We start from the raw sequence: 27,780 nt of genomic DNA, 5'->3' as shown, positions 1-27,780 counted from the left end.
GTTTACTCATGGTGATCATGTTAGTCATCATAATTTTCTGAGCATCTGTTTGATTCACAAACATGGTTTTTGTTCAAATGTACATATTCAGGTAGTTCTGTTAAACCCTTGCAAGCGTGTTGCATTATCACAAGCGGATTGTATTGTACTATATATTGCCTCCACCACTTCTCTGTACACGAATGTAGTAATATACTGGTCTCTGGGGATTGCATGCAAGTTTGTGTGAGGATTTCAGTAAGCAGACATGATTACGTATAACAGTGTATTTATTTGTTAAGTACTTATATTCTAGGCTTATGCTAAGTGCTTTACATGTGGCACCTTATTTAATCTTCCCTAAATCTAGGGAAGTGGGTAGACACCATTGTTCTCCTCACCTCACACTTGAGGAAAGGTAGGTGCTGCAGAGGTTAAGTGACTTGCTGAAGGTTAAAGAACTGATAACTTGCAGTCAGGATTTGATTCTAGACCATCTGGGTGCACTTTTGTATTTTGGTTTGTGCTTATTCTATGCGTCAAACCCAGTTTATTCATAGCACGGAGATCCCTTTACACCTGCTGGCCAGACAGATTGCTCAGCCTGCCAGGCTGCAGGACAAGCAGGTTAAGCACACAAAAGAGAGCAACTTTAAGACCCTTGATGGCATCTAGGATGGGAAAGGCATCTGTTTCTCTCAATTCAGGTGAATCTGGCACTCCTCTGCCTCCCTAGTCTGCTTCTTGTCCATTGGCACTTGGTCCTGCACTGCTTCATTGGGCATTGGTTAGATGGTCCGAGGTCTATTTTGGCTACAGGCCACATGAGGAATTACTGCTTTATATAACAGAAGGATCTTTTAGCCTGAGCCACATACGCATGTGGTTTTATAACCTTGGTATTTACTGTCTTTAATATGTGTATATGATTCTACTGGGGCAATTTGTCTTAACAATGGTACAAATGTTTGTAGGCAATAATGATTTTTCCCTACCACCTTTAGTCATCCTTTAGCCAAACTGAATAAATATTCAGCTCTGTTCATCTTTATGAAGCGGAAGTCCCTGGAATGCAATCATTTCTGTAGTGGCTTTTGTGGTTTCCTAGGTGCTGTGTTCTGTGGTGACATAACGCCTATACATTTTAGGAGGGAGGAGAAAGAGGAGGATGAAACCCTGTTGACGCAGAGTGATGCAGTGGGAAATTGAAGAGCCACAAAGACTTACTGGCTGAGTCTGAGGAAATAGCTATCATCTGTCAATGGAGTTTAATATGTGATACTCTTTATGTAAAATATTTAGTGACCTTATGCCAAACTTTTAAAACCAGTATCTTGTGGTGTTTTCCTTTTTCTTCCTGTAAAATTATCTTTGTATAATTGCAGAATGGAGTATTTTTAAGGGGATATGGTAGTTTTTGTGATTCTTCTGAGTTTTGTATTATTCATAAATTTACTAAATACAGGTATGTTTTGTAGTTCTGGTTTTGGTTTTGAGTTCTGATTGTAAGGAATTTGGATACTGAGGAATATCTCATTATGTGAAATTGCTTGCTTACTAAATTTCAGATAGTAGGTAACAAGAATCCAGATATATACACCAGGAAAATATATGTTCATCATTTTGGTTTCTAAGTTCTAGTAGTGGATATACTTATATACCATGGTTTTTTTTCAGCCTTGGCACTATTGACATTTGAGACTGGGTAACGTTTTGTTGTGGAGGACTGGCTTGTACGTTGTCAGATGTTTAGTAGCATACCTGGTCTCCACCTGCTAGATACTAGTAGTAGTATATCTCCCTCCCCACAGCAGTTGTAATGACCAAATATGTCTCTAGACATTGTCAAATTACTCTGGAGGGGCAGGGAGGATGGCCAGATTGCTCTTGGTTGAGAACCACTGCTGTATACCATTGCACTTAACTAAATTTGTAGATAATATGAAACTCAAAAGAATAGCAGACGGAGCCACTGAGAGGTACTTCATTTCATCAATTGCATGAAGATAATTTTTAAGAAAGAAAAATAAGAGAGGAAGAGATGCCTTTAGAAGTTAAGCACAAAAATGTCATCAAATATTTTATATAAAAAGACTATCTCATGGTTATATGACAGCTATTTTCTTAGGCTTGGCTATATACTGCCTCTTATATTTGCTATTTGGAAATTACCAATAGGGCTTATTTATAGGCATTCTTAGTACCCTAAGAAGCCGCTTCAGATCACCAGCTACTGCTTCCTTACTGATCACAGTTAAATTTCAGATAGCCCTTCCTTTTGTTTCTTGAAGAGTTGACATATTCAACAAAGGCAAGACTTTATCAGAGAATGTGCTTTAAGGGCCTCCAGCAGATACCTGGTCCCTTTTGGTCTTAATATTTGGCGGTGGTTGATACTGGAAAATACCATTGGTCTAACTGGGCAGTGTGTGATATTATCCTTCCATGTGCTCATTCACCTTCCCCCATACATTCTCTTTGTATTCTTACATAATCGATGATTGATAAATGTCTTCTTATACAAGCTGCTGTTCTCATTCCCTTCCTGGGAGCTTTTTACTTTGAAGGTGTTTATCTGTATTGCTTTATTCCATTCCCAGCATTTTGTGAAATTCCCATTGTGAGCTGTGTGCATACTGAGAAAGATCATCCTTTTATTTTGGAACTGAATAGAATGTGAGACTGTTGAGTTTTGTGTGTGTGTGTGTGTGTGTGTGTGTGTATACATACACACAAACTCATGACACCAGTGTCCATTATAGTTATTTAAATACAGAATTAGTCTGGTTAAATGACTGCACCTTCCCAACAACCTTAGTGTGTTGTTAAAACTTTCAGATCTTCAGACATTTCTTGTGGTATACATACATGGCATCATCCCTCTGAGATATAAACACTGATTTTATACTTGAAAAGCATCATATTACTAAGTTTATAGTTTAGGTTTTATTTAGTGAACACAGTTTTTCCTAAGTTGTTTACTTTAGCAGTCTTTTGGTATTATTGATGCCCCCCGCTTAAGTAAACAATATGTTAATCTGATACATAGGAATTTTGACCCCAAATTGGCTTTGTGTTCAGGATACTATGCTCACTTATGCTATGACCATCATATCTTTTGCATAGAAATAATAATTATAAATCTGTTTTTGTTATACTACCATTTTGGAGATACTTATATTGAAGTTTTCACTGAGTCTTTTCTAGAATTAAGTTCATATATCTTAGGAAGTAGCAGAGAAATTTCCCCACAGGATATGCCAGAAGAGGCACAAGTAGTTTTGGTAATGAAATGAGACCTTACAGAAATATTTCTAAAGCAGCTGTAATAATTCAAATAAGAATTGAATTGAGAGAAACGACAAATACCCACCATTTGCTTCGACGTGGATGGAACTGGAGGGTATTATGCTGAGTGAAGTAAGTCGATCGGAGAAGGACAAACATTATATGGTCTCATTCATTTGGGGAATATAAAAAATAGTGAAAGGGAATAAAGGGGAAAGGAGAAAAAATGAGTGGAAAATATCAGAAAGGGAGACAGAAAATGAGAGATTCCTAACTCTGGGAAACGAACTAGGGGTAGTAGAAAGGGAGGTGGGTGGGGGGTGGGGGTGACTGGGTGACGGGCACTGAGGGGGACACTTGATGGGATGAGCACTGGGTGTTATTCTATATGTTGGCAAATTGAACACCAATAAAAAGTAAATTTATAAGTAAATAAATAAATAAATAAATAAATAAATAAATAAAAAAAATTGAATTGAGAAGGAAGGAAAAGAGAATTATTTTTCTTTGAATATCAATGTTTTGGGTAATGATGGTAGCAGAAAGCTAAAAGACCATTCTGATTTCCCTCTTTTTCGTACATTATTTAGAAATATATTTTAACCTGTCTTTTAACCAAAATAATGGAAACATGATTTTTGTTTTCGTGGTAGGAAATGGAATAAGCTGAGGCTGCAGGACAAAGAGAAGTGTCTGAAGCTCGAAGATGATTCTGAGGAGAGCGATGCTGAGTTTGACGATTTTAAAATGCCGGGTTTTCTGTTCAGAAAGCTTTTTAAGTATGTGCCATGTGTTCTTTCCTTTATATCTATCATCAAGCCATTGTGTACAAATTAATATTTTAGATATGACACAGTAGTAACCTGCGGTCCCTTAAGGTACTTGCAGCAATTTATTTCAAATACAGATACCATCAAATATAATTTTAGCCACGTGCTGCTCATTAGAAGTAGATGATAATAAATTGACTGAAGTGCGCATGGGGCATGTTTGTAAGCTGGTGGATCTGTGTGGACCTGTCTCAGCAGGCAAAAAGCAACACATTTAAAAGCCATCTACACTGAATTAATTTTTTTGTTCTTAGTAATTTTAAGGGACCAAACCTCTAATTTCTTAAGTCAGATGAAGTAAGAAGAGTTGTATATTAAAATCAATATTGGGGTTTTTTTGTTTGTTTGTTTTTGTTTTTTTACTTCTGTGTAGAAATAAAAACTATTGAGAACAGTTTGAGTTTTTTATATTGTACCTAAGGGTATAATACTTTTGAGCTGACTAAATGTGCATCTAAATATTTTATGTAGATGTTGTTCTAATGTCAAAAGAGAAGATCTAGGCAAACACCTTCAGCATTAAGTTGCTACTTGGAACTGTGTTTCTTATATGGAGTAGCCTAGTGTTCCAGATAACCAGAAGCTGTGTATTAGATGCCTGTAGGCTCCATGGCCCAGGCCAGTCTCCCATGGTGAACATACATGCTGAGCCACATTTGGGATTTACTTAACAAGATACTTTAGGAAGGCTTCTTGATATGTATAGGAAGTTAAACCATTCAGTAGCTATTTTCTGTTTAGTAGCATCACTTGGTAGTTGGTGCAGGATGTGAACTTTCTTTGAGACAGTTATGTTTAATCTCCTTCATAGAGTTGGGTGTCTGCCATGCCTTAAACTCGTGCAAGATGTCTATTTTAAAATAACATGCTTTGGGCAGCCCTGGTGGCGCAGCGGTTTAGCGCTGCCTGCAGCCTGGGGTGTGATTCTGGAGACCCAGGATCAAGTCCCACGTCGGGCTCCCTGCATGGAGCCTGCTTCTCCCTCTGCCTGTGTCTCTGCCCCTTCCCACCTCTCTGAATAAAAACAAAACAAACAAACAAAAAAACCATGCTTTTTGTATTTCCTTTCAAAGGGCATATATTCTAGTTCTAATTTTTATCTCAGTGAGGGGAGGGTGAGCAAAAGGAGTTGGGAGTAGTTATTTTATCCCACTGAATATATAGGAAAGCTGAAATCCTAAAGATGTGAAGTGTCTTGGTTGGATTGCCATAACTGGACAGAGCAGACCTATGTAGAAATTCAAATCTGAGTCACTAGTAATTTTTGCAGACAAATCATTTTGTAGTCCAGAGGGGTGGCTACTTTGTTTATTGCCTCTCCCAGATGAGAATTAACTATGGAAGGGTATGCAAACAACATTTATTGACAACTCTTTTTATCTTCTTTAAAGTGATTTCTTATTAAGGAGCAGGCCAAATGGTATCAGTGTTGTACTAGCAAAAGAAATACCCAAATTATAAATTAAATCGACTTAACAAAGAAGAATACTTCTGCATATATAATGAGTTGGCAATTATCCTCAAGAGTTAAGTTGAATGTGCATTGTTGTGTGTGAGATTTTTGCTTAAAAAATTTCACGGTCACTAGAACCAAACTTTGCTTACTAGGAGTATATAGTATTCGGTGTATTGACTATTAACCTTATAGTAGTTAATGTAAATACATGTTTATTTATTTTAATGAGTCTTAATTGCACATTTTTGGAAAGTATTTTGTTTTCATTTCTCAAAACCAGGTTTTTTAATATTTCCTAAGTGTTACTAACTTCTGTTCCTTTTCTATATGAAAAAATTAATAGGGTGATAAGTCTCCATTTTTCTTTTATGATTAAGTTTTAGCCAGGCCAGTTTAATTTTAAGCCATAGATATATTTTTGCTCTATTTACTGCACTCTGTGGAATTAAATTAACAGGGTTGTACACAAGGGACTCAGAAGGTACAATTATCCATTTAAGTGCTATTTTCTGCAAGATGATGTTTAACTTTAAAAATTCTATTTTGAAAGTTTGCCCAGCAAATGCATTTGTCTGGATCATTTAGCAATCAAATGACAAACTTCAATCTTTTGACCTTACTTTTAGCCACACTAACAAGTGTAATTTCTTGGGTTAGTGTGACAATGCCAAGATACACCAATTATTTGTGGTTACTTTGTGATACTTCAGTCTCATGGGGGAAGCAGTGTATAATCAGTTTTTACTATTGTACAATAGTTTGTAAAAAAAAAAAAAGTTCTGGAAACAATTCTGTAACCTTTAAAGTATGTAATTATTTACAGCATTTATTAGGAAATTAAAGCAACAAAACCTAAGTCAGTTAGTGGTACTGCTGAAACCAGAACCCAGACCCCCTAACTCCTCCTCATCCAGTGATACATGCCTACCAGCCAGTATGCTAGTGCAGTCTGAGGGCCTTTGTAGAAAGAGCCACTCTTTGCCATCTTTGCACAGTGTCCCAGTTGTTGGGGATTTCCATGTAGTAATGTGACTTACAGGGCCACCTAGTAGATATTTTTCTCTTAAAACATTTCTTTAGTGTTAATCATTTTATAAACATGTTATGTTTATGCCCTTGGAGATTACATCTGTAGATGAGAAAACACCCATCATGCTATTACTGCCTCTTCTGGATGACATAGGATGCAGCTGTCTTAATGCTCTCCTAAACTCCCTTTGGGATACTGTGCAGGTTGCCACTTTTTATTCCTTTGATGACTTCTCAAGTGCTGCTCTAGATTTTCCCCACCTTGAGTTGATTAGCTCCAGACAGAGAGCTGTTGGACCCATGTTGGGAGGAGGTGTTGTGGTATAGTGGGTGAAACACTGGAATGGTCACTGGGAAATTTTGGTCCCTACTCTGCCTGGAGGAGCTGGTCCTGTAGTTGTTCTCCACCTTGGTAAAAGGAGGTTGATTAAGTAGTATCTAAGTGCTTCTGATCATTTAACAGTTTTTTGAACTACATTTTTATTCACAGCTGAGCTTGGTCCAGTGTAGTGGTTCACAACCAGCTTTTATTCTACATCAAGGCTTCTCCTGCTCAGCACAACTGACAATTTGGACAGAATGGTTCTTTTGTTGTAAGGATTATTCATTCTGTGCATTGTAGGATGTTGAACAGCAGCTCTGGACTCTGCCTACTAGATTATAATTGTACTTTGCCAGTTGTAACAACCGAAAATGACTCTAGGGATTGCCAACGGTCCCCTGGGGAGCAAAATAACTCCCCATGGAGAACTGCTGGTCAAGATTATCTCCAAAGTGGAGTCATTTTAGAAGAAGAGGTTCTGGATTTCAGTTCTGGCTTGCTCATTTTTTTCCTAGCAGTGTGACCTTTGGCAAGTTACTTAACCTCTTTGTGCTTTCATATCCTTACTATATAATGGGTTGATTATGCAGGGTGGTTGTGAGGCTATGTCCAAACCACCTGGCCAGCTGTCTCCACAGTAGTTGGCTTCTTAAGGAGTTGGTAGCCATTATTCTTTGATTACATACCATGTTAATAGAGCTTGTCCTTCCTAAATTTAATGATCTTTTATCGATACTAGACTTTACTGTGTTTTGATTTTTAATCCTCTTCTTCAGGGTGCATATTCAGTGTGTATATTAGCAATCTTAATAAGCAGCAACATTCTCAAAGTTTCCCTTATATGATAGTAACAGCAACATCTAGAGGTAAGCTTTTGGAATCGATTTGCAAACTACTGGGGGAAAAGTTAATTATAATACATAATTAAGTTATTAAATAAAACTAGCTCAACAAAGACTAGAATCCACAATGAGACTTTAGGTATATACACCACACATACTGAAGTAAATATTGGGCTAGTAAACCAACAACAAAACTACCTGTTGTAAGGTGGGAAGCTCATCAGCCTTGGTATTTTCTTTGGAAAAAACAAAACAAAACTTTAGACTTCATTGTCTTTTAAATAGTTTTTGCCTTGGATTTGTTTTTAAACTTGGCATATAATTTTCATACCATTCTATCATGTTGCCCTTCCTTTACTCTCAGAAATGTTTCTTGCATTGTTCCTTTTTTTAAGCTTCATTTTTAGATTATAGATTAAATATACCATTGATGGAGAAAGGAAAATACCGTTTTTTGAGAACATATTTTTTTTCTTTGTCTTGTACTCCTTATTTAAAATTGTAATAGCTCTGATTTTTTCATATTTATGGTAATGATAATTTGTATTTATGAGTCAAATTCTGCTTTAAAATGTTAAGACTTTTTGTATTGTTGATTCTTTAAACTATTCTTTTTTGCATCTGCTAATAATATGAGAGAATCATCCATCATGTACTAATTTTGTGAGCAGTCCTTTTATTCAGACTTATTTATGGCCTTAAAATTCAATTAAATATTTCCTATGAAAAGATAATGTAATTATCAAGTGACTTTTCAACAGTATATGCTATGAATTGTGCTGTTCTCGGTCTTGCTTTTTGATGCTGTTCAGATAGAAAAAGTAAATGTTAATGCCTCTTTTTTATAGAAAAATTATTGGAACTTTATGTAACTAAAAATATTTGAGATTTTTTTCTGGAAAGATACTGAATAAAAGATAATTAATTTATGCTTGTTTACTAAGCTATTTCTAATGTTGAAAAAGAAATGAAATAGTCCCTAATTACTTCATCTATCAGTTTAATTAGAAATGTGTTAACGTGTTCTATAAAGAAAAATTTGTGATTTTATGCCTAGATAATAAAAAATGTATGACCTTATAAATATAATACTCATGTAAAACACACATCCGGCGTGTTTCTCTGACTGGTACTAGAACCTAGCCAAATGATTAATTCATGAGTACTTTCTGTTATGATCTGTATTATCCACCATTTGCCATTTTCTCTTTCTTGTTGGTGTTTGTTGTTGTAGGTACCAGCAGACAGGTGTTAGGTGGCTGTGGGAATTGCACTGCCAGCAGGCAGGAGGAATTCTGGGAGACGAAATGGGATTGGGCAAGACCATCCAGATAATTGCCTTCTTGGCAGGTCTGAGCTACAGCAAGATCAGGACTCGTGGTTCAAATTACAGGCAAGTGCTCCTCTGCAGACTGTCAGTCTGTGGAGCTCAATTAATATTTCATCAGATGTATTGCTGTGGAGGAGGGTCTTGTGAATTATTGATGACATTTCAATTACAATATTCCTTTAATTCTTTTAGTGGGGGACATCAAAGGAAAATTTTTACGAGACAATGGAGCTGTAGGGCAGGAGAAATTAAACATGTAACACTTTTAATGAATTCCAGGCATTGATGCTTCATTTTGCAGATGAGCCCCACTAGATATTTTGGGTCAATACAGTGTCTAAGGTTAGCTTCTACAAATGGATTGTTTACAAACTCAATTATGTTAATATCAATAGTTTACACAATATGGAATTTTAAATTGGGCATAATACCTTTAGTTCCATTTATTAAATTTTACATTAAAATATTTGTTCTGGCAGGAGACCAGGTGAGCATTACAGTAAGTACATCTATTCATGGGGAAAGTTGGAGCTTTGGAAAAGCCATTCTCCCGAATTTCTTTTATAATCAGTACGTGCTATTGCATTTATAGATAGTGGTAGTGGTTTGTTTGTTGGTTTTTTTTTTACATGAAATTGTCTGTTCACTATGCTTTCTTCTCCCTCTCCCAATCTTCAAGAATTTTATATCAACTCTAAAGCCAAAGCATAAATGACTGCCTAAAATGACAGAAAATTATGCTTAGATTGTGATCTTTATTCTCCTTAGGAATGTAAATGAACTATTAAAGCTGTGGTATTCAGAAAGAATCAACATTTAAACTGTGTTAATGCAGTATGTTGGGATTGAAATAATTTTATCTTGAAATACAGTGAGCATTTATTTCAATACTGAAGCTGTAAATTGGCTTTATGTAAATCAGTATTGGTAAAAATAATACCAGGCAAATTATGTAGCGTATTTAATCTTGAGCCCAGATAATCTGAGAGCTCTTTGGATTCCAGTAGGTTTATCTAATGAATAACAGCAGGAAATTTTCCAGATGGTTTTGTTGTAGCAACCTCAGATACTCACTAAATAGGGTTTCGAGACACCTTAACATGGTGTCAATGTGCCTTATGTCAGCAACTGTAGAAAGTGACTGTCCTGCACTCTGGTTTATCCCCAGAGAAACGTTTAGTATGGAGCCAAATGCAGACCATAAACTATTGAGTAAAGAACTTTATTTTTTGATCTTCCAATAGTGCTTTGTTTTTATCCTTCCATTAATTTAACAGATCACACTTCTCATGAGGAGCATATGAAGTTTTAAAATATTGTAGGAATATTTTATATGATGTAGGAAAGGGAAAAAACATATGGAGATTTTAAAATACTAAATATTTTTTTATTACACAGATGTTTTTGAAGCTGAAGTTTTCCTTCATATATTAGAATTCTATTACATGTTTTGCTTGGGAACATGAAAACATCCCAGCCCAAGGGAAAAGTCAGAGCTGAAAATGAGCATTTAGTGTTTTCATATCTACTAGTGTCATTAGTTTAATATTTTGAAAAGTGCTCTCTCTGTTCTAAATAAGCTCTTTGATTGGCTTGGCTTTGTATCTCTATATGGCTGTTTTTTGTTTGTTTCTTTTTGGTTAACTGGAATGCCCCTGGCTGCTCCAGATGGTTTCTAGGACTGTCCTTCTTTTCTTAAATGATTTCTCAGATTTTCTTATTTCCTGTCTCTTATCTTTCCTTCCCTACCTATTATCATGAGACTTGTATGGAGTCTTAATACTCTGGGTCTACGAAACTCAAGTCATCCCTGCAGTGTAGTTTTGATCTAAAAATTAAAACATGCTCTCCAGAGTGGTAGCAATCCTACTAGGAGTGAAGGCAGGGCTAATAATGAGCAGCAGCTGTAATCAATTAACTATCAAAGCTCATATCCTCTTTTCCATAATGAAATAGTGTGGCATGTTGGACTATAGCCCAGATTGTTTTTATTAAAATAGTATTGGTAGAAATATGGCATCCCAGAATGCATTTCTGTGTCAGCCAAACAGCCGGGCTCTTTATGAACAAAGGTGTGCTGGGGAGCTTGGTCCCCTCCACTTCCACGTGCCAGAGCAAATTGTGTCATGTTTTTCTCACATTTTTATAACATGTCCACCTCTGCAACTAGATGAGCTTGGAGTTCTTCTCTGTGTTTATATTCTAAAGAAAAATAGATGGTCAAATGAAGTTCTCTAGGAGTCGCTCATTTTGGCTATTTACATTTTCTCTGAACCTCTTCAAGCTGTAGATTGGGGGGCCCTAACTTGAGATGGTCTTTGGGATGCAATTTTATGGTCCATGATGACTGAAACAGTGTAAGTCTCTGGGATACCAAGAAGAAATTTCATGGTACAGAGGTTTTTTCAGTTTTGCTTTTTCATGTTTTCACATGTGTGTTTGTTTTTAAAAGAGGGAGAAGCTTATTACATGCAACTGTAAAAATTTACACTGGTCGTTGTGCTCCTAGTTCATTCTGTGTGTACTATCCTCCCTTCCCCTGGCCATTCATATTATATTGATAGGTCCTCTGAATTTAATGACGACGAAATAAATTATTGACCTTTCAGACTGCAGTTAATACTTTAAAGTCTTGGATATCATTTGGTAAATTCCTGGTTACAAATAAATGGCTTGCAAAAGTTAATGAACTTTTAAAGGTAAATATTTTCCTTTTAAATCCTGCTAACTTCTAGCCTGTGGATAGCAGATTTCCATCCTGTAAATTGAAGTATTTGACCATTAGAACTATGGGCTTGTCCTGAACTTGTTAGATAATCAATGATAATCAAAGATGAAAGGAATTTTAGCCAGTTTGGTAATTGATGCTAATCACTCTAGTACATTTAGCCATTTCTTATGCTCATCTCACTGGTTTTGAGGGTTAGAAAAGGGTGGTTCAGTTGATGTGACTGTTAATGGATTTGATTGCCCTTCCTGTGGTTCAGGAGCAATCTAGGTCTGCTCCTGGATTTCTACTCAGTGTGAAAACCTCCATAGTCTTCTAATAGAGGGAGAATGGCAGAAACGAAAGGCCATCATAATGCCAGATAGATGTTCAGTTAGAATAAAATATTGGCCCTAAATGACAAAACGTGAGTCATCCGTATAGCCGTTTGCAGAAAGCATGTGATAAAAAGGAAAAAAAATGCTATATAACTGAGTAAAGCGTGTGTATATATTTATGCTTACTTGAAAGTGACTGTAAATATTTTAAACAGGTTTTGATTGGTTGTTTCCTAATCCCTGCTAAGTGCATATTGATAGTAACTCTTGGGGACGTGGAGGATATAAAGAAGCTGGTACATTTAATCCTTTTAGAAATGAATATTGTTATGGAAGGGGCCAGAACAGAGTCATGCTCTCCCCAGGGAGCTTGAGGGGATGCCTGCATGGGACCTGCCCTTAGTGAGGAACAGAGCCTGGCTTGGGAATTCTTTGGGAAGTGTCAAAGTCTGTTGCAGCCTCTACTTCTTGAACCCTTAGTGTGGACGCAAAGGGGCAGGGGCAGTAGCTGTAGCTGAAGAGTAAGAGGATTTAGAAGTGGGTGGAGGCATTTTCTCACTTTGGAATATAAGGGTGAGCCTTTCAGTTATGGCTTGTTTCTATATTAGAACTACAGATAGTTTTGAGTTGTGCAGCAGATTATTTTTAATATTTCAAGCACTGTGATTTACTCTAACTTACAAAATTTTTTTTTCAAGCTCAGAAATTATTTACTGAGCTATATCAAGAAGAGAAATTTACCCATATTCCCTAACTTGGAAATAATCTCTTTTAACATTTCAGTATATTTTCTAACCTTTAAGAAAATGTTTTCATTTAATGAAGCCAATATTCATTAATTACATCCTGTGCTAGGCGTTTGAAGAAGAGGCCTATCTTCAAGGAGCTTAGGAGGGATCTATTACAATATAAATAATAACATGTTATGGTAGGGTTAGTATGGGGTCCTAACTAGGATTGCTATACCAAGGAAGGATCATTACCCATCTGGGGAGATAAAGGAAGACTGTAAAAGAAGTCCAGAGCTAAAGCACAGGTAGATGGCAGCTAGGATAAGAGGGTAAGAAGGGGAATGCCTGGGTGGTTCGGCAGTGTAGTGCCTGCCTTTGGCCCAAGGCGTGATCCTGGAGTCCCAGGATCGAGTCCCACATCAGGCTCCCTGCATGGAGCCTGCTTCTCCCTCTGCCTGTGTCTCTGCCTCTCTCTCTTTCTGTGTCTCTCATGAATAAATAAATAAAATCTTAAAAAAAAAAAAAAGAGGGTAAGAAGGGACAAGGGGGATATGGAGAGATCAGAGGAACGTGCACTTTGTAGGAACTGAAGATAGTGCTGGCAGGTGGAGTGCCGAACCACAAAGGCTGATGCTGGAGTGGGGGCAGTGAAAGAGATGAGGCTGAGGAGGTGAGCAGAGGGCAGTCCTTATGGTCTTCTAGGCCAGCTTAAGGTGTGTAGATTATTCAAGAGCAGTGGGCAAATGTTAAAGTCTTTCAAGCAAAGGGATGAGATATTCAGATTTTGCTTTTTTGAAATGTCTCTGCTAAAAAGTGCAGCAACTTTGGTGAGGTGATAGTGGCCAAAACTGGAGTATCAACAGTGTAGATGGAGAGCCAGGGTGCCTTTCAGAGGAGGTAGACATGACATGAACTCACTGTAGGTTGGGTATGGTAGAGAACAAGAGGGACAGATCAGTGATGAAGCATGGATTTCTAATTTGGGCACCTGGATAGTGGGTGACAGTTCTTTCCATTGGATTTGTAAACATGGGAGGAGGACAAGGTGGGGGAGGATGATGTGTGGTGCTGTGGGAGCATTTAAGTGGAGAGACCAGCCAGCAATTAGATATCCATGCATGTGATACTTTGGAGTTCAGGAAAGAAATATGGACTGAAGACCTAGATTTGGTGTCATCAGTGTAGAGGGAGTAATTACAACTATGGGAATTAATGAGATAGCATAAGGGAAGTATGTGCAGTGTACATCTAGCTTCAGATATTCAGCATTGTTGTTGGGCAGAAAAACGTGAGGGAGGGAGGAAGAGTGGCTGTGATTCTGCCTCAGAATGAGTGACAGGTAAGCTATGTGGCCTCAACATCCTTAGTCAGCCTTGGCTCCAAGCTGCCTCCTGGAGCGCGAGCTGAGTGTGAGTCTAGTGCTGAAGAGATTCCCATAGTTTGACTTTGGCTTGATTTTCATTTTGTGCACCAACTGGCACCCGATTCCCAGCAGGACGGAGGAGGAAGTAGACACGGTAGTGAGAGCCTTGATGTCGTAGGGTGTGGACTCCTAGGCATAGGCAAAAGTTAGACGAGAAAAGGGATACTTGTTCCACTGTAATGGGGGGAAGGAGGGCAGGGTGGTACACATTCAGTCAGTACCCTGGTGTGCAATGTATCAAGATATTTGGGCTGCAAGTAGGCAAAACTTACTTTGAGTCATGTTCACAATATACGTGATACACCTAGGAATACAGAGGAGGTGGGCAGTAGACACAGTGTGATCCGCAGCTCAGTGATGTCGTCAGGGACCCAGCGACTTCAGTTTTCTCCTAAAGTCAGTGTTCCTGGGGGGAGGAGCAAGATAGCGGAAGAGTAGGGTCTCCAAATCACCTGTCTCCACCAAACTACCTAGAAAACCTTCAAATTATCCTGAAAATCTATGAATTCGGCCTGAGATTTAAAGAGAGACCAGCTGGAATGCGACAGTGAGAAGAGTTCGCGCATCTATCAAGGTAGGAAGACGGGGAAAAAGAAATCAAGAAACAAAGGCCTCCGAAGGGGAGGGGCCCGCGAGGAGCCGGGCTGAGGCCGGGGCGAGTGTCCCCAGGACAGGAGAGCCCCGTCCCGGAGGAGCAGGAGCTGCACCAACCTTCCCGGGCGGAAAGGGGCTCGCGGGGAGTTGGAGCAGGACTCAGGAGGGCGGGGATGCCCTCGGGCTCCCGGGGACAGTAACAGCAACTGCACGCCCAGGAGAGTGCGCCGAGCTCCCTAAGGGCTGCAGCGCGCACGGCGGGACCCGGCGGGACCCGGAGCAGCTGAAGGGGCTCGGGCGGCGGCTCCGCGGAGGGGGCTGCGCGGCCCCGGGAGCAGCTCGGAGGGGCTCGGGCAGAGGAGGAGGCTCCGTGCGGAGGGGGCTGCGCGGTTCCAGGAGCAGCGCGGAGGGGCTCGGGCGGCGGCTCCACGGAGGGGGCTGCGCGGCCCCGGGAGCAGCTCGGAGGGGCTCGGGCAGAGGAAGAGGCTCCGTGCGGAGGGGGCTGCGCGGTTCCAGGAGCAGCTCGGAGGGGCTCGGGCGGCGGCTCCGCGGAGGGGGCTGCGCGGCCCGGGAGCGCGAATCCACCAGCGCAGGCTCCGGAGCACAGGGCGCCGGGACACAGCCCAGGATCCGGCCTCCCCCGGGACAGGCAGAGGCCGGGAGGGCCCAGGACAGCAAGGACGCTCCTGCCCCGAGCTGAGCAGATCAGCGGCCCCGCCCCGGAGCCTCCAGGCCCTGCAGACGGAGTTCCTGCCGGAGCTGAATCCAGGTTTCCAGAGCTGCCCCGCCACTGGGGCTGTTCCTCCTGCGGCCTCACGGGGTAAACACCCCCCACCGAGCCCTGCACCAGGCAGGGGCACAGCAGCTCCCCCAACTGCTAACACCTGAAAACCAGCACAACAGGCCCCTCCCCCAGAAGACCAGCTGGACGGACAACTTCCAGAGGAAGCCAAGGGACTTAAAGTACACAGAATCAGAAGATACTGCCCCGTGGTTCTTTTTTTGTTTGTTTGTTTTTGTTTTTGTTTTTATTTTGTTTTGCTTTTTGATTTGTTTCCTTCCCCCACCCCCTTTTTTTTCTCCTTTCTTTTTCTTTCTCTTTTTCTTTTTTTTTTTTTCTTTTTTTTTTTTTCTTTTTCTTCCCTTTTTTTTTCTCTTTCTCTTTTCTTTCCTTCTTTCTCTCCTCTCTTTTTCTCTTTTTCCCAATACAACTTGCTTTTGGCCACTCTGCACTGAGCAAAATGACTAGAAGGAAAACCTCACCTCAAAAGAAAGAATCAGAAACAGTCCTCTCTCCCACAGAGTTACAAAATCTGGATTACAATTCAATGTCAGAAAGCCAATTCAGAAGCACTATTATACAGCTACTGGTGGCTCTAGAAAAAAGTATAAAGGACTCAAGAGACTTCATGACTGCAGAATTTAGAGCTAATCAGGCAGAAATTAAAAATCAATTGAATGAGATGCAATCCAAACTAGAAGTCCTAACGACGAGGGTTAACGAGGTGGAAGAACGAGTGAGTGACCTAGAAGACAAGTTGATAGCAAAGAGGGAAACTGAGGAAAAAAGAGACAAACAATTAAAAGACCATGAAGATAGATTAAGGGAAATAAACGACAGCCTGAGGAAGAAAAACCTACGTTTAATTGGGGTTCCCGAGGGCGCCGAAAGGGACAGAGGGCCAGAATATGTATTTGAACAAATTCTAGCTGAAAACTTTCCTAATCTGGGAAGGGAAACAGGCATTCAGATCCAGGAAATAGAGAGATCCCCCCCAAAAATCAATAAAAACCGTTCAACACCTCGACATTTAATTGTGAAGCTTGCAAATTCCAAAGATAAGGAGAAGATCCTTAAAGCAGCAAGAGACAAGAAATCCCTGACTTTTATGGGGAGGAGTATTAGGGTAACAGCAGACCTCTCCACAGAGACCTGGCAGGCCAGAAAGGGCTGGCAGGATATATTCAGGGTCCTAAATGAGAAGAACATGCAACCAAGAATACTTTATCCAGCAAGGCTCTCATTCAAAATGGAAGGAGAGATAAAGAGCTTCCAAGACAGGCAGCAACTAAAAGAATATGTGACCTCCAAACCAGCTCTGCAAGAAATTTTAAGGGGGCCTCTTAAAATTCCCCTTTAAGAAGAAGTTCAGTGGAACAGTCCACAAAAACAAAGACTGAATAGATATCATGATGACACTAAACTCATATCTCTCAATAGTAACTCTGAATGTGAACGGGCTTAATGACCCCATCAAAAGGCGCAGGGTTTCAGACTGGATAAAAAAGCAGGACCCATCTATTTGCTGTCTACAAGAGACTCATTTTAGACAGAAGGACACCTACAGCCTGAAAATAAAAGGTTGGAGAACCATTTACCATTCGAATGGTCCTCAAAAGAAAGCAGGGGTAGCCATCCTTATATCAGATAAACTAAAATTTACCCCAAAGACTGTAGTGAGAGATGAAGAGGGACACTATATCATACTTAAAGGATCTATTCAACAAGAGGACTTAACAATCCTCAATATATATGCTCCGAATGTGGGAGCTGCCAAATATATAAATCAATTATTAACCAAAGTGAAGAAATACTTAGATAATAATACACTTATACTTGGTGACTTCAATCTAGCTCTTTCTATACTCGATAGGTCTTCTAAGCAAAACATCTCCAAAGAAACGAGAGCTTTAAATGATACACTGGACCAGATGGATTTCACAGATATCTACAGAACTTTACATCCAAACTCAACTGAATACACATTCTTCTCAAGCGCACATGGAACTTTCTCCAGAATAGACCACATATTGGGTCACAAATCGGGTCTGAACCGATACCAAAAGATTGGGATTGTCCCCTGCATATTCTCGGACCATAATGCCTTGAAATTAGAACTAAATCACAACAAGAAGTTTGGAAGGACCTCAAACACATGGAGGTTAAGGACCATCCTGCTAAAAGATAAAAGGGTCAACCAGGAAATTAAGGAAGAATTAAAAAGATTCATGGAAACTAATGAGAATGAAGATACAACCGTTCAAAATCTTTGGGATGCAGCAAAAGCAGCCCTAAGGGGGAAATACATCGCAATACAAGCATCCATTCAAAAACTGGAAAGAACTCAAATACAAAAGCTAACCTTACACATAAAGGAGCTAGAGAAAAAACAGCAAATAGATCCTACACCCAAGAGAAGAAGGGAGTTAATAAAGATTCGAGCAGAACTTAACGAAATCGAGACCAGAAGAACTGTGGAACAGATCAACAGAACCAGGAGTTGGTTCTTTGAAAGAATTAATAAGATAGATAAACCATTAGCCAGCCTTATTAAAAAGAAGAGAGAGAAGACTCAAATTAATAAAATCATGAATGAGAAAGGAGAGATCACTACCAACACCAAGGAAATACAAACGATTTTAAAAACATATTATGAACAGCTATACGCCAATAAATTAGGCAATCTAGAAGAAATGGACGCATTCCTGGAAAGCCACAAACTACCAAAACTGGAACAGGAAGAAATAGAAAACCTGAACAGGCCAATAACCAGGGAGGAAATTGAAGCAGTCATCAAAAACCTCCCAAGACACAAGAGTCCAGGGCCAGATGGCTTCCCAGGAGAATTTTATCAAACGTTTAAAGAAGAAATCATACCTATTCTCCTAAAGCTGTTTGGAAAGATAGAAAGAGATGGAGTACTTCCAAATTCGTTCTATGAAGCCAGCATCACCTTAATTCCAAAGCCAGACAAAGACCCCGCCAAAAAGGAGAATTACAGACCAATATCCCTGATGAACATGGATGCAAAAATTCTCAACAAGATACTGGCCAATAGGATCCAACAGTACATTAAGAAAATTATTCACCATGACCAAGTAGGATTTATCCCTGGGACACAAGGCTGGTTCAACACCCGTAAAACAATCAATGTGATTCATCATATCAGCAAGAGAAAAACCAAGAACCATATGATCCTCTCATTGGATGCAGAGAAAGCATTTGACAAAATACAGCATCCATTCCTGATTAAAACTCTTCAGAGTGTAGGGATAGAGGGAACATTCCTCGACATCTTAAAAGCCATCTATGAAAAGCCCACAGCAAATATCATTCTCAATGGGGAAGCACTGGGAGCCTTTCCCCTAAGATCAGGAACAAGACAGGGATGTCCACTCTCACCACTGCTATTCAACATAGTACTGGAAGTCCTAGCCTCAGCAATCAGACAACAAAAAGACATTAAAGGCATTCAAATTGGCAAAGAAGAAGTCAAACTCTCTCTCTTCGCCGATGACATGATACTCTACATAGAAAACCCAAAAGTCTCCACCCCAAGATTGCTAGAACTCATACAGCAATTCGGTAGCGTGGCAGGATACAAAATCAATGCCCAGAAGTCAGTGGCATTTCTATACACTAACAATGAGACTGAAGAAAGAGAAATTAAGGAGTCAATCCCATTTACAATTGCACCCAAAAGCATAAGATACCTAGGAATAAACCTCACCAAAGATGTAAAGGATCTATACCCTCAAAACTATAGAACACTTCTGAAAGAAATTGAGGAAGACACAAAGAGATGGAAAAATATTCCATGCTCATGGATTGGCAGAATTAATATTGTGAAAATGTCAATGTTACCCAGGGCAATATACACGTTTAATGCAATCCCTATCAAAATACCATGGACTTTCTTCAGAGAGTTAGAACAAATTATTTTAAGATTTGTGTGGAATCAGAAAAGACCCCGAATAGCCAGGGGAATTTTAAAAAAGAAAACCATATCTGGGGGCATCACAATGCCAGATTTCAGGTTGTACTACAAAGCTGTGGTCATCAAGACAGTGTGGTACTGGCACAAAAACAGACACATAGATCAGTGGAACAGAATAGAGAATCCAGAAGTGGACCCTGAACTTTATGGGCAACTAATATTCGATAAAGGAGGAAAGACTATCCATTGGAAGAAAGACAGTCTCTTCAATAAATGGTGCTGGGAAAATTGGACATCCACATGCAGAAGAATGAAACTAGACCACGCTCTTTCACCATACACAAAGATAAACTCAAAATGGATGAAAGATCTAAATGTGAGACAAGATTCCATCAAAATCCTAGAGAAGAACACAGGCAACACCCTTTTTGAACTCGGCCATAGTAACTTCTTGCAAGATACATCCACAAAGGCAAAAGAAACAAAAGCAAAAATGAACTATTGGGACTTCATCAAGATAAGAAGCTTTTGCACAGCAAAGGATACAGTCAACAAAACTCAAAGACAACCTACAGAATGGGAGAAGATATTTGCAAATGACATATCAGATAAAGGGCTAGTTTCCAAGATCTATAAAGAACTTATTAAACTCAACACCAAAGAAACAAACAATCCAATCATGAAATGGGCAAAAGACATGAACAGAAATCTCACAGAGGAAGACATAGACATGGCCAACATGCATATGAGAAAATGTTCTGCATCACTTGCCATCAGGGAAATACAAATCAAAACTACAATGAGATACCACCTCACACCAGTGAGAATGGGGAAAATTAACAAGGCAGGAAACAACAAATGTTGGAGAGGATGCGGAGAAAAGGGAACCCTCCTACACTGTTGGTGGGAATGTGAACTGGTGCAGCCACTCTGGAAAACTGTGTGGAGGTTCCTCAAACAGTTAAAAATAGACCTGCCCTACGACCCAGCAATTGCACTGTTGGGGATTTACCCCAAAGATACAAATGCAATGAAACGCCGGGACACCTGCACCCCGATGTTTCTAGCAGCAATGGCCACTATAGCCAAACTGTGGAAGGAGCCTCGGTGTCCAACGAAAGATGAATGGATAAAGAAGATGTGGTTTATGTATACAATGGAATATTACTCAGCTATTAGAAATGACAAATACCCACCATTTGCTTCAACGTGGATGGAACTGGAGGGTATTATGCTGAGTGAAGTAAGTCAGTCGGAGAAGGACAAACATTATATGTTCTCATTCATTTGGGGAATATAAATAATAGTGAAAGGGAAAATAAGGGAAGGGAGAAGAAATGTGTGGGAAATATCAGAAAGGGAGACAGAACGTAAAGACTGCTAACTCTGGGAAACGAACTAGGGGTGGTAGAAGGGGAGGAGGGCGGGGGGTGGGAGTGAATGGGTGACGGGCACTGGGTGTTATTCTGTATGTTAGTAAATTGAACACCAATAAAAAAAAAAAACAAAAAAAAAACAAAAAAAAACAAAAAAAAAAACAAAAAAAAAAAAAATAAAAATAAAAAGTTCAGTATACCCTTAAAAAAAAAAAAAAAAAAAAAAAAAAAAAAAAAAATAAAGTCAGTGTTCCTTGTAGTCATAAGATCTCCTTGCCCTGTAGCCCATCTGCCCAGCAGGTGCTGGGCTATATTTCCTTGTTCATATGTGGTAGGAGAGACTGAAAGAGAAAACCCGCCCCCAGCCTAGAATGGAAATCCTTCCTTACACTGAGCATACCAGTCTTACCAGGCCCTGAGTGGAAGTGTAAGCAACGCTGAGCGGTACTGTGTGCTGACAGCTGTGCATGAACCTGGGTTCCTGCTTCTCCTGTCTTGCCACAGCCACACAATGGTCAGAGTCCCATCAAGTATATGTATGGGAAGCAAGAGGGGACACCCGCACAAAATCATGGTTCTGTTAGGAAGGAGAGAGGGAGAGATGAATGTTGATGAAGTGGCCACCACAACCAATCTACTGGCTCTCTATGTGAAAGTGAGTTGGAGTGAATGCATAAGTCATTTTGTTTTTTAAAAGACTTCTTATGAGCATTTTTCAAGGTTTTTAAATATTCTTCATGTGACTTTAATGGTTCTGTGTTATTCTATCTTACTTAACAAGCCCTTGTAATATTTGTTGGTATGGCACTCTTCTGAGCACTTTACAGGTATTAACTGAATAAATCTTCATTTAACCCTATGTGATCAGTACTATTATTACTCCTCTTTCAAAATTAAGAAACTGAGGTTCAGAAAGGTTTTACTTAACCTGTGCCCAAGATCATGCAGTTAATGTGTGCAGAGCTGGAGTTCAGACCCAGGCAGTGCTCCTAATGACTAGCTTGTGCCGAATTAAAGAAATGGAATGGTTTGTTCATCCCTTGTCTTGATGGATGTTTAGGTAGCGCCCATGTTTTCCACAGTGCAGATGATGCTCCAGTGGGTATCCCGGTATATAAATGTGTCTTTGGGAGTGCTGTTAAGGTTCTCGCTGGGTAGTGCTTTGTGCTCCTGTCGTGCTCTGCTGCTTTCCCCAAGAACAGTGCAGCTGCACTCTTGGCATGGGCTTTCTAGGGGAAGTGGTCCCTGTCATGGCCCTCCATTTGAGTGTTTATCACATGGAGAAGTGAGCAGCACAGTATTATGAAAGCAGACCGCAATGGTCAGGAGACGGATTGTAGGTGTTGTTGGCATCTACTGGTATCCATGTTGCCATGGGCATGCCAACCCTTCAACCCCTGACCACTGCAGCATTTCTTCCCAGGGCTGGGAGTTTGACTGAAATCTTGTGGGCAAAAACTTGTAAGATTCTCTTGTGTTTGAAGAGATACATAACATCTCCTCTCACCTGAAATAGAAGAGGAAAGGAAAGTATTTTTGTTACGTAATTTTTGTTTTACTTATTTATTTTTTTACTTAATTCTAGATTTCACTTACTAGGTGTTAATCTCACTAGCTTTTTCTTTATTTTTTTTTTTATTTTTTTTTATTTTTAAATTTTTTTTTTAATTTATTTATGATAGTCACACAGAGAGAGCGAGAGAGGCAGAGACACAGGCAGAGGGAGAAACAGGCTCCATGCACCGGGAGCCCGATGTGGGATTCGATCCCGGGTCTCCAGGATCGCGCCCTGGGCCAAAGGCAGGCGCTAAACCGCTGCGCCACCCAGGGATCCCTAGCTTTTTCTTTAAAGAAAATATCAATGAATTTCTATAGCTCAGCTCTTCTTTTTAAAACTGTTACCTATTTGTTTCCTTTTTTGTCTTTGGTGGTTAATCATCCATACGCTGTCATTCATGGTTGTGTTTTCTTCTTGGATGTTTTGGGTGCAGGTTCAAGGGATTGGGTCCGACTATAATTGTCTGTCCAACGACAGTGATGCATCAGTGGGTGAAGGAATTTCACACCTGGTGGCCTCCGTTCAGAGTGGCAATTCTACATGAAACTGGCTCCTATACACAGAAAAAGGTGACACTACAATACTTCAGTACCAGTTAGTTTGCTTGGTTTTAAACTTCTTTTACATATTTGTTTTTCCTTTGATCCATATATTTCTCAAATGTATGTTCCTGTATTTCTTTTGTGCATTTACTTACTGTTACTGGTTTAATTTAGAGCTCTGTATTTTCAAAACAATTATGAATATAGGCTTTATCATTCTAATTGTTCATAGTGTTGTTAAGACATGTTTGTTGTCCAGCAAAACACAACTGGGCACTGACAGGTCACCACAAGCCTGATAGCATGATTGGGACCATACACGGGAGGCTTATTTAACAGTTAGCTAGTGGGATTCGGGCTTTTAGTGGCTTTCCAGTTTTAAGAAAGTGTAATGTAATAACTCCTCATTGGCAAATGCATTTGTTAACATGCTTTTCAGCATATTTTTAATGAACAAAGAATAACCGGCCCTTTTGAGAATTTCCTAATTTGTGTTGTTGCTTTTTAGTTAAATTGTTTTGTGTTCTCTGAATCCTTAGCTAACATGTAAGCATAATCACTGTATTTTGAGAGTTGAGTTTCTTCACTCATTTGTAGTTTTAGTCCCATTATTAAAGTTTATTTGTGCTCAAATGGGTAGCATAGAGAGCTTGTATTATGCTTTTTTAGTTCTCAGCTCTGACCATCTAGACTGTAAGTAGTGTAAAGTGCTCCATAAGCATTTGCTGAGTAGCAACTAATTACACATCTTCACCTTGGGTTTGCAGGTTACTTTATTGACACGAAGTGGCAGTTTGTTATGAGTTCTTTCTTTCTCAAGTCTTTGTAGCTTTTGAGTGAACTCTTCTGTACCCCCAGGAGAGCAGTGCACCCAAAAGAGCAGCTGAGTATTTGCCTCACAGAGTTAGACACATGTGAGCCCCTAAAATCCATTGTCTCTTCAGTTTTGCCCAGTACCCCTTTCCTCCAAACTCCTATTTTGTTCAGGATCATGAGTAAGTGGAGCTTTTGACAGAAGTGAATCAGGAGTATATACAATTTGGTAGCTCAGTTTTGGTGAGATGGAATCTTGCTATACTAGCTGCTGTTAAAACCAACTGACTTTGCCCTAATTTTAAATGATAAATGGAAAACTGAGTTAAAATAATTAATGAAGGAGGGTTAATGCCATGATCAAAACAAAACAGTGATCTTTAACAGCATGAAGATAACCATTTAGATTGTTATTCTAGTCAAACTAAGTTGTCATAACTATCTTTTTGTCACCCGTATAAAACGTAGTTGTTGCCTTCATTCACTTCCATCTCTCTTGACATTTCTTGGTGTTTTGTATTACAAAATCCTGCAGGATTCATTAGTGGATGTTTCTCTTTAAAAGGCATATTTTCAAAAAAGAAAAAAGAAAAAAGAAAAAAGAAAAGGCATATTTTCCGTATGTTCCTCTTTATCCTTTTATTTTCTTTGGGGTTACTGAAGGGTGTATACTCACTTGCACCTTTATCATAGCTTATCTGCATTTCCTCTTTCATTATAACCTGAGAACTATCTTCATGTAAATGAAATATCTCTGTTGGTGAGACTTGCTTCCTTGTTTGGAGGGCAGAACTTTAGAGAATAGATACTTTACTTTTGTTTGCAGTGATTCCATCTTCTGAGGTGGTTTTGCACATGCAAACACATGCATACATGTGATTGTTCATAATTTTTCTGGTGCTTTACCATTTACCAAGGGCCTTAACTTGTTTCTTATTTAACTTTTGAGGAAAAAGCAGTAGACTTGTGTTCTTCCTTTGACCCTTAACTCTACCATTTCTTTTCCATTATAAAGTATCCCAGATCTCTAAAGTTGTAAGTTGTTATGCAAACAACCAAAAAGATATTTGTTTGCATCTTACAAACCATACTCTTGACTTAGAAACATAGTTTATTATTTATTATTGTTAGTATCTGTTTATTATTTGTATTGAGGACACATTGAAAATACATTAAACCCTTTGCACAGACCTTGTTAGTAACACTTCCAAGATCAGAACTCTAGCTGCTGGATTCAAATACCTTTGCTCCTTTCTTTTAATATTTATTCGTGAAGATCTTCTTCACCACCCCATGCGTACCTGTTGATTTGCAGATAATGTGTTAGATTGCAGTAGAGTTTGTTTTTTAATCGTAGTTCAAACATTCTGTCAGTGCTGGTCCCTAAGCCAGCATCTAATTTCTGACTTCCTTTTTTTTCTTATCAGCTAAGATTCTTTTTCTTCATGGGGGAGCTTTCTGTGTCCACTAGCCTGTCCAGATAATGGTGCTCTGGCATAGGGGACATTCAGTGCTAGGGCAAATATGGAAGCGAATTTCTCTTTAGAAAACTGAAAAGTACAGTGCTTGGCTGGCTTAGTTGATTGAGCATTTGCCTTCAGCTTGGTCACAATCTCGGGGTCCTGGGATCAAGCCCCATCCCATGTCTGGCTTCCAGCTCATTGGGGAGGAGTCTACGTCTCCCTCTGCCCCTCCTTCCTGCTTGTGCGTGCATGCTCTCTCTCTCTCTCAATAAATAAATAAATAAATAAACAAACAAAATCTTAAAGAAAACTTGAAAGTAATTCAAGAGTTGTTCTGCTTATTCAAATAGATTGTCTTTGTCATAGCTGATATGACATATAATTTTGAAAATTAAAAAAATCTTCACTTAGAGCACAGACATCAGATGATCAATTTCTTAATGGAACACATCTGTCATTCTTCTTCCTTGTGTTGCCTTTTAGCTTCCCACCTCTCTCGCATGTGACCCTGTATTATCTTTGTTAATACTCTTTGATTGACAGCATAATTTAGAATTACCAAATGCAAACCCAGTGACCATGCAGAAATATATGTGGCTAGTTTTTTCAACCCAAACAATCAAGTCAGATAAAGACATTTTCAGTCTTCTGGATCTCCTCTTAATGGTCAATTGAAATCTCATTTCATGGGAATCTAAGATTTTCCTTTTCTCATTATGTTTTGTGATCCCTTTTTTATAACATAGAGAAATTTGCTACATGAATTGATTAACACACATTTGTTGAGTAACCATAAACATGACATTGCATTTGAGGCTGTTAAGTCTCCGAAAAAATGGATGTGATGTTTTTAACTGACCTTGAAAAGCTAACCATTTTCTTGGGGAGAGAAAATATTTGTAAAGATAATAAAAGGCAGTTTTGTGATACTTATCCCATAACTCACAGTGGATGGTGGCATCTTTAGCACTGTTACGAAGTTTATTTAATTATTAAGGACACTTTGTTAGAAGTTTTAATGAGAAATTTCTTGCTTATATTCTGAAACAGTTTTCACTTTGTCTCTCCCACCTTTTCTTGCTGTATCGTACAGATACAGTAATTCTGTGGAATATTTTTGGTAATTCAAAGAGTTTTATCTCATTTTGACAAACTTGGGGCATTTAGAGGCATGAGTGGAAATACAACAATAGCTTAAAGGTTCCAAAGCATAGGTTTTGTCATTACCAGACCAGGGTTTGAATCTTGGATTTGCCATTTTACAGCTTTGTGACCTTGGGCAAGTCACTTAGCTTCTGTGAATCTAGTTTGATCTCCTAAAAAATGAGTATTTTTTGGTAGTTTTGTTAATTGTTGGGGTAATAGGTATACATGAGAAGTGTATTGTCGTCCTTGGCATGTAACATTTACTCAGGTAGTTCCTACTGTTAGCAACAAAGAATGCTGTAGACCTATTCTCAGTAGGCAAAAGAAAGGATGCTCTGGTATTTCTGACTCATTCAATATAAATACTTTCTAGGTCAAAGGTTCACACTTGCTTTATCAAATATGTTCGTTGGCATTTACGTCTAGACCTTTTTTCTCACAGTCAGATGCATTTGGCCCCAGGTGGAAACAATGAAATAGCGTGTTAAAATTCTTTTTGTGAAACACAAGGTGTGATTAAAGAAAAAAAACACAGGAAAACATGGCTGCTTGATGAAACTGCCATTATGAGTTCTTTAAAAAGACCTGTTTTCTAGAACACTAGAGTCAAAGGACTTGGCTTTTTAAAGAGCTGGAAGGGAGTCAGGTAAAAACATAACAAATAAAAGTAGAAAAGGGCCACATGGTCCCTCAAGCATCCTAAATATTTCAGACCCGTTCCAAGTACACAAATTATAACACAAAGTGATATAATTCCTATTAACTTCAGAGACGGTGTATACACCTGATACAAGAAATGATAGATGTTATGTTTGTTCTGTGAGGTATATTGTAAAATTATGTTGCTGGAGCCCTTTTTTTCTTCATTGTCAGCACAAATCCTTGTTTATTAAAGATTTAGCTTGAAGGAAATTTTAATTAATTACAGGTGCAGTAAATCCTGCCTGGGAAGCTGCCGTGCTGTGTTTACCGTGAATGGCCTTCATGTGCCTGTGCTCCTCTCCACTCTCCCTGCTGCCTGACAGTGTGATTTATGGCTGTTGTTTTCTACCAGTCCACTGTTTGCCCTCTAGGAGGGATTGGTCTCCTGAGCCCCCATAATAACAGCAGCACTTTCACAGACATCTTTTAATGACAACAGCACTGCATTCAGTAAGTCAGGCTAATTGCAGATGTACCCTATTAATTGCAAAAACTAGGAGAGGTTACATATTTTACAAGCTTTTAATTTGAAACCGCCCGAGATGATTTGTCTTAAGTATTTGGATAGAGATGTCCATAATCAACAATTCACC

At 39.2% G+C, this 27,780-nt stretch overlaps 1 protein-coding gene across 1 annotated transcript in view; it reads left to right on the top strand.

Annotated features, from left to right (window-relative positions):
• The window catches only part of ERCC6 (ERCC excision repair 6, chromatin remodeling factor), an 80,388-nt gene that overhangs the window by 25,660 nt on the left and 26,948 nt on the right, over positions 1-27,780 (top strand). The window contains exons 6-8 of the mRNA XM_025466347.3: positions 3,921-4,046; positions 8,981-9,139; positions 22,955-23,090. Coding sequence (XP_025322132.3) covers positions 3,921-4,046; positions 8,981-9,139; positions 22,955-23,090 — 421 coding nt within the window. The remainder of the gene's footprint in view (positions 1-3,920; positions 4,047-8,980; positions 9,140-22,954; positions 23,091-27,780) is intronic.

The sequence above is a fragment of the Canis lupus genome, chromosome 28 (genome assembly GCF_003254725.2).
Source record: "Canis lupus dingo isolate Sandy chromosome 28, ASM325472v2, whole genome shotgun sequence".
Taxonomy (NCBI): Eukaryota; Metazoa; Chordata; class Mammalia; order Carnivora; family Canidae; genus Canis; species Canis lupus.
This window is presented reverse-complemented; position numbering and strand designations above follow the sequence as displayed.